Genomic DNA, 7,650 nt, shown 5'->3' on the forward strand with positions numbered 1-7,650 from the left:
ATTAGATTTGATAAGATTCAAAACCAAATAATTAAATAAATAGATGAAAATTATGCGTTAAAAAGACTTTATTTGAAAAAAAATGAGGCACAAAACAAAGGTGGTGTAATAAAGTTACTACATCATTTTATCAGCAAGGAAACTGTTACATGTTGAGAATAAAAGAGTTTGATTGAAGGCGAGCAGAGTAACAGTGAGTATGTAACGCTACAACGTTCATCTTTGTTGTGTGAAGTTTGTTTCTGGTGCTGCGGGTCAACTGGTTCAGCACAGTGTCCACAGGAAGCGTTAGTTAGTTTGCTGACAGGAGAGGAAACTGCAGGCCTTCTCCAGATCTGTTCCATTTGAAAGAAAAAATCATGTGATCAGTTGGACATGAACTTTAAAGGAAGAAAGTAAAAGTTGATGCTACAAACCTGAGGCTGAATCAGTGCACTGCCTCAGGGAGGTCATGGCAGTCATGTATCCAGCTCCCAAAAACTGCTGGTATGTTAGACCAGCTGGGATCTCCTGGAGGCACTTGGTGGAGTCCTTAAAAAGCAGATTCTGCCCTGACTGGAACATGTTGAAGTTGTCATCATTCTTGGCCTGTCAAATAAAGCAAACCTGGATTAGAATGCAAAATAACATGAAGTATTTACATTAAAATGACAATATTTGTTTTATATTTTTGAAACAGTTTATAGACATTTGAAGGAATAATAAACGACAGATTTAAAGGTGAATTTAATTCTAAAAGTAGAAGCCCCAGCTAAAGCAGTGTGCCTATAAACATGGTTCAGCAGGAGGAAGCCAAGGTGCAGATCCAGAGGAGATTGAAAAGATAATTTACTTTGATTCAGGAATGTGTTCTTCAGCCGAAATTGATGGTGAGAGTCACTGACCTGCTGCTGCTTGAGGAACTCGACAACCTTGTTGCGAACGTCCGGACGAGTGACAACAGCGTGCGCAGGAACGACAGCGAGGTTACAGGCAGCATATTCCGTGACGGGAACTGGACCCTTCCCGGGACAGATCAGTTCATAGTCCTCGGCTTTCACGTTCTTCGCCCATTCTGGTCCGATGCCTGACAGCCAATCAAGAACACTCGAAGATCAGATATGCTTTTTTTTTTATTTGCTCCTTGACAGAGAAAAGCAAGTTTCTTACCGTCACTGTTCTCTGAAACTATTGTGTGTTTGATGAAGGCAACATCTCCTCCTCCCTCAACGAGACACCTGAACCCACAACACACTTTATTAAATTGATATCAAGGTCAAGATAACACAGAGAACAACACAGGAGTTCCAGAAAGACTGGAAAAGCGCTCTTTAAATATAAATTACTTACTTACTTACTTACAGTTCGACACAGCTGTTCATGCCTTGTGATCAATTTTTTAATTTATTGATAATTAAGTTGACAAGTTACTGAGAAGACTGAAAAAATATGAACTTTTATACTTAAGGATACTATAGGGATTAAGTGAAATAAAATTAATTATTTATATGCACTTTTAGCCTTTTTTTATGAAAAAAAAAGGACCAAACAAGGTTTTTTTCCATGAAATGAAATAATTAATTGTGATTTAATTTGTAGCAAAACCAAATAATTTGAGTATTTTCCTTTTTCCCCTCAAATAAAAGTAAATGTTGTCCATAAAAACCTCCAATCAACATTTTTATGTACATTTTAACATGAATTAAAATATTCTGTGAACATTTTATCTGTCTTTTTAAATAAAATATGTTATGGAATAGAATTTCATTATTGTAAGTACAACATTGTTAGGATAGCATTAACAATTTCCTATGAAATCGATTGAGATCAGATAAAAATAGCAAAGAAACAGATGAAAATTAGAATATAAAATTAAATTATGGAGGGCATATTAAAGTAAATTAAAGTTTTATATAATAGTGAGTACATTTTTCCAAATAATGACACAAATAAAATAATAATAATCTAATTAAAGATGACAAATAGCAATCAATGCAAAGATAAAAAGTAATTTTAAGTCTGTAATTGATCAACATATAGTGTTGATTATTATATTTATTTATTTATTATATATATTTATTTATTGACTTCTTGTGACAGGTGACTGACCTGAAGGCGCCGGCGTAGCCGTAGTAACGCTCCTCCGAGCTAGCCTTGCACTTGAAGGGGTCCCCGACATCTGCGTTACTGCCGGCACATTGTGTACAGAAGGGAGAGCCCGGTTCTGATCCGGGAGCGCAGCCGCTGCTGAAGAACTTAGCTGAGGAGACGAGAAACGCGACGCTCCAGAGAGAGAACTTTTGAAATGTAATTCAGCTCAGTCGGATACTCACTGAAGTCACAGTCATTGGTCTCTTTGTGGATCAGACCCATGGGGATGTTCCAGCCTGCGGTTCTGCCCAGTCCGGTGTGGCAGGATTTCTTTCCCTTCAGTTTGTCCCAAGTCAGGCCCGTGCCCTTCTTCACCACGGCGACGGCGTAGTAGGAGGAGGCGGGAGCTGCAAGAGGAGACAAGATTGTTCACACAAACTCAATCTGGACTCTCAACAGCGTGCCTCGCTGATGGACGCTTCTCTTACCTCCAGGTGAGTTGCATTGACCTGAGGACGAAACAGATCCAGGTGTTAGTTAAGTAGAAATGTTGAGAGGATGATCTGTCAAATCTAACGACATGTTAACTGTCATTCAGTTTGATTCCACTAGTTTCTTGGAAAGAGGGAAAAGTCATTTAGAATACATATGATAATTATTTATTTTTAGTTTTCTGAGTCTGAAGATGGACAAATATTTGTGGATATGGATATATTATTCCTATTTTAGGAACCCTCCTTAAAGAGCAACTAATGTGTTGATTTAAGTGTCTCTTAAATAGATCTTGGACCTTTATTGTACTCATCAGTATGTGTCTGTTTGTACAAAACTCTCTTTTAATAAAGATATTTACATTAAAATATGTGCCTAAGCCCCGCCCATCAATCCCAGAAGTCTCCACCTCCAAGAGACTCGTTGTATAAACAAAGCGGGGTGTGATTGCAGCTGGACGGGGGAGGAGGAGTGCATAATGAACTCTGCTCTCGTAACCTCTCGTTCGCCAAGATTTCAGTCGAGGGAGAACTTTATAAAGTAATAATAACATCATAAGGGACTTACTGCATCTTGAGGAGGAAGACTTCAACTTTTGAAACACGTGAATGATTCTAGAGACTTGGGTTTTCACATTAGTTGCCCTCATTTAGAACAGAAAAATCGGATTAATTTGCGATTAATAATTGAGTAAACTTTGAGCTGTAATGCGATTAGTTTATGTTATATTTGGTTGTTGCAATATAAAAATATTTGTATGAAGAAATCATTCTTGGCCACTCTTATATGAATACAACTCTCACTATTTAGGTAAGACTTCCATAAGTTACAATTAGAAAGGATTCAAAGGCTGTAATTAATTTGCGATTAATCTTCAGTTAACTATGAACAATGATGAAATTGTGTATCTTATATTGGTTTGCAATGAACAAATATTTGTATAAAACATTCTGGCCACTCTTATGAGGATACAACTCTCACTATTTAGGTAAGTCTTCCTTTAAGTTACATTTATAAAGGATTCAAAAGCTGTAATTAATTTGCGATTAATCTTGAGTTAACTATGAGCTGTAGTGCACCTAATAACGGTTCCAAAAAATGAACATGTGCTTACTTTGATCGTACTGCTCCACCATGGCAGGAACCAAACCACACTTGCCAGCTGTGAACACTTCACCTCCGTCCACTGCGATGGCGTCGGCCTCTCCTCGCTAGAGCGAAAGCAAAAAAAACGTGAGAAGAAGAAACATTAACTCAATCTTTGAGTTTTTTACCAAAATCTTTTTCAGGCAGTCTTTCACTGTGGGAGCGGCCTGGCACTCGAGCACATCGCGATCCGTGAAACTTGCGGTGCTCCACAGGTCACACTTGTCCTTCTCGGGTCCACCCACAGCACACCACTTGACGGCCGAGGACGCAGCAGCTACGTTGTTCTCTGGAGGTCGAGAGGGGGGGTCATGGGGTCGTGCTCTTTATGTTAGCTTCGATATGACAGACCTTTGTTCAGGGCGCGGACGATGCTGATGTACTTGGCCCCCAGGTAGAGGAAGGAGTCTGTGATGGTGGAGAGACGCACCAGCTGCACGGTGGAGTCCTTGAACATCAGGTTCTTGGCGGTAGGGTAGTCGGAGGAGGAGAACAGCTTGAATCCCGACAGGCTCTGGAAAATATGCACCAGGGTGACTGCATTAAATGAAATGTTGTTAAGCCGACGTTACTTCAGCGAACACTTGCACAACAGACCCAAGATGGTCACCTGTAAATAAACCTTCTGCACAGTTGATCTGTACTCTTACCTGGGCCGCCTCAAGGCTAGTCCAGATCCGCTCGGTCATCTGGGGGTCTTTACGGGAGACCACAGCATGAGCGGGGACTTTGGCCAGGTTACAGCTCTTGTAACTGTCGATCGGAGCTCTGCTGTTGTCCAAGCACAGAAGCTCGTAGTCGGCCTTGACAGAGTCTGAAAGTGAAAGATTTAAAAATGTGATACAGAAAATACTATATACCACAGTTTACTATTATTTATTTTCTATCATATGTCACTATATATATATATATATATATATATATATATATATATATAAACTCGTTCTTTTTAAATGTATGTATATATTTTTTCTAATAAAGAAATATATTATAAAATATAATAAAAAAATATATATATATAATAAAATAATACTAATAATAGTAATTAATTAATTTTATATTTATACTTTTTTTTAATTACTATTATTAGTATAATTTTATTACATTTATTTAATATAAATTTATGTGCGTGTGTGTGTATGTTCTTTTTAGTTAATGTTTACATCATTTCGCAGTCCAATCATTTTGGCAATGCTTTTGAAACCACCTTACATTTAAACTGTATCAAAAGAAACCGATCAAGATTTTATATTAGATTTCTTTATTTAAGTCATTTGTTTCTACACACCCTTCAACAATTTAAGTATATATTAATGAGAACTACCTCATTTATTGGCCTGAAAAACTATCTCTCCTGCTAAACATCTTATTAAGAATGTATTTGTTTCCATGTACGTTACTAAGTTCTGACTTTGTTGATGCGTCTTTACTAAGTCATCATTTCAATTCTTCCAATAAAAATATGAAAAAGTGAATTCTTAAATTGCTGCTTTTTCTTATATATATTTTATATTTTCTATGTCAAAGTTTCATAACCCTTATATAGATTTCTCATTCAAACTGATGTATACAGCTCCAGTTTTTGCTTGAGTGAAAGTCAAAATATATGACCTTGAATTTTGGTAAAAATGATGAGCATGTGTTTGACGATACAATCAATATTCCATCACACATATCTGACCTGGTACAGTGAGGTGTTTCACGAACGCCACGTCTCCTGCTCCGTCTTCCAGACACCTGTTGCCATCAATGGTTTCATTAGTTTGCTGACACAAATGTTTCAAAACTGAGGCACAGCAATGTGGTACTGACTTGAAGGCACCGGCGTAATCGTAGTAGGGCTCGCTGTGGGACCTGGAGCAGTCGTTCTTGCACAGCTGACACAGTTTGGGGTAGTTGGACTTTGCTCCTGGTGCACAGCTGGCTTGGAAGAAGTTGCTGACCGCTGCAAAAAAAAACAACAACATGTTTGTGGTGAGGACAGAGAATAATATCAAGCGTTATATCAGTACGGTTGAGCTTTAGCTATCATTTTAAGAATGTGTTTACATAAATTGAGGTCCAGTACCTTCCTCGATCGGACTGTCTTCCATGCCGTTCCACTTCAATATATCCTGTGACACCAGCGTTCCCACAGGAATGTTCCAGCCGGCAGACTTCCCAACACCCGTGTGACACGACTTCTTATTCTGCAGATCTCTGAGGCCGAACGTGTTTCCTTTCTTCACCACAGCGACGGCATAGTAGCAACTTGACGAATCTGATTGAAGAGTGAGGTCGTGATGAGTTTGATGACGATTGGATTATGTGTTGTTTTTTTTGCTTGGTCCCTTCAGGGTGTCTCCTGCCTCTCGCTAGGGTAGCTGGGACACCCAGAAAAGGGAATATGCGGTCTAAAAAAAATGAAGGAGCTGTGGCAAAACATTTTCTTTAAATTTTTGTTTTTGATTTTTATAAATTCTACAGTTGTGCATTTCAGTTTCAATAATACTTCCTTTTTAGTCGACTACTTTTTTTTCTAGCGACACTTATTTTCACTTCCTCTCATTTAATCGTTTGCACTTTTTAACTTTATGACCTTTAAATAACAATATTTGGTAGATTTTCTTTCACTCGTGTCCTTCTTTTTTTTCGTAATTAATAAATATTCTTCTTCTTTAAATGTTTTCTAGAAAACAACAGCTGTATTTGTCATATTTTCCTCGAATTTTAAGTTTGCAACATTAATTAACTTTTGCTATAACCCTAGAAACCCTAGTCTGATTTATCAATCATTCCTCAAAATGATTTTTTTAGATGGTAAGAATCTGTAGTGTAGACATTGGCAAAGTGTATTCAGGGGGTCATCATGAGTTCAAAGAAAACTAATAATATTATTTTGTATTATTATTTCTCATTATTAATTAATAGTCCTTTAATTCGATGATAGTTTGTTTGAGTGTGTAACGGGTCTCACAAAGATTTAAGTTAATAAATAAACACATTTGCACTTGATGGATCTACTGACTCCTGCAAGAAACATCTGAAGACATTTTTATTCGTGCAGGCTTTTCCTTGAGACTCCTGTGTTTGTCTCGGTGTTATCTTGATCTTTTAAGTATACATTTTATTGAGTATTGTTTTGACTGTTTAAGCGCTTTGTGACCCTGGCCTGGGAAAGCGCTCTATAAATTTAAATGACTTACTTACTTACTTATTTGGGGGGGAATGTGCTTTTATATTCGATATCAATTAAGTTTAAATAATAAATACCCTAATAAAATACATTTTTGTGTGGCCCCACACAAGTCACTGTAGGAAAAAATTTGGCCCCTGAGGAAATGTCATTTTCCACGACTATATATGTGTGAACGTACCAGAACCATAGTCTTCAGCCATGATGGGGTGCAGGTTGTGGGGGTGCAGCCCAGCTGTGTAGACGTCCCCTCCGTCCAACGTGATGGCGTCCGCATTACCACCCTTGAGAAACACGCAAATGTAACTTCAAAAAAAACAATTAAACAACCACACATATCTGTGTTTTTTTTGTTTTTTTTTAATAATTGTTTCTCACCGCGATCGCAGTGATGCAGTCCATGGTGTTGATCGCCTGCATGCAGGAGAAAACTGGCATTTTGGCTTCAAGTTTCTTGCATTTCTGATACTCTTGTTCAGACTTGACGCACCATCTCACTTTGTCTGCGGGAGCAGCGAACACCGCGGCTGTGAAAAGAATGAAATTGTAACTTTTGAGAAATAATCATAATAAGAAGAAATAAGAAAACACGATTTTGAATCGACGGTGTTTACCGAAGTAGCAGAACAGAGCCACGATCACGAGGGACTTCATGATGCTGGAGTCTCCTGGTCAGAGCAGAGAATCCGAAAATCTCTCGCCCTTTTATAGACAGTATTGGAAGAAAAAAAAAAAAAAGTTTACTTAAGTTTCAAAATGAGCGCGTC

The 7,650-nt window shown here is 37.9% G+C and overlaps 1 protein-coding gene across 1 annotated transcript; it reads right to left on the reverse strand.

The window, feature by feature from the left end:
• Positions 1–50: 50 nt before the first annotated feature.
• tfa (transferrin-a) lies at positions 51–7,650 on the reverse strand. The gene is made up of 17 exons (XM_087811482.1): positions 7,498–7,650; positions 7,262–7,410; positions 7,065–7,167; positions 5,777–5,968; positions 5,521–5,653; positions 5,390–5,445; positions 4,359–4,522; positions 4,060–4,222; positions 3,837–3,997; positions 3,677–3,773; positions 2,559–2,579; positions 2,313–2,477; positions 2,089–2,239; positions 1,150–1,217; positions 885–1,066; positions 417–588; positions 51–335 (listed from the first exon to the last, which is right to left on the reverse strand). Exons 1-17 carry the CDS (start codon positions 7,535–7,537, stop codon positions 289–291), a joined length of 2,064 nt encoding a protein of 687 aa, XP_087667608.1. The 5' UTR covers positions 7,538–7,650; the 3' UTR covers positions 51–288.

Source organism: Callionymus lyra, chromosome 16, assembly GCF_982586985.1.
Source record: "Callionymus lyra chromosome 16, fCalLyr1.hap1.1, whole genome shotgun sequence".
NCBI classification, from domain to species: domain Eukaryota; kingdom Metazoa; phylum Chordata; class Actinopteri; order Syngnathiformes; family Callionymidae; genus Callionymus; species Callionymus lyra.

Coding starts and splice junctions, on each gene's coding strand:
- tfa (XM_087811482.1), bottom strand. CDS start 7,537: ATGAAGTCCCTCGTGATCGTGGCTCTGTTCTGCTACTTCG. Junction 2,580..3,676: donor GGTGGAGCAGTACGATCAAA/GTAAGCACATGT, acceptor TTTCGTCCTCAG/GTCAATGCAACTCACCTGGA. Junction 2,478..2,558: donor TCAATGCAACTCACCTGGAG/GTAAGAGAAGCG, acceptor CTCCTCTTGCAG/CTCCCGCCTCCTCCTACTAC.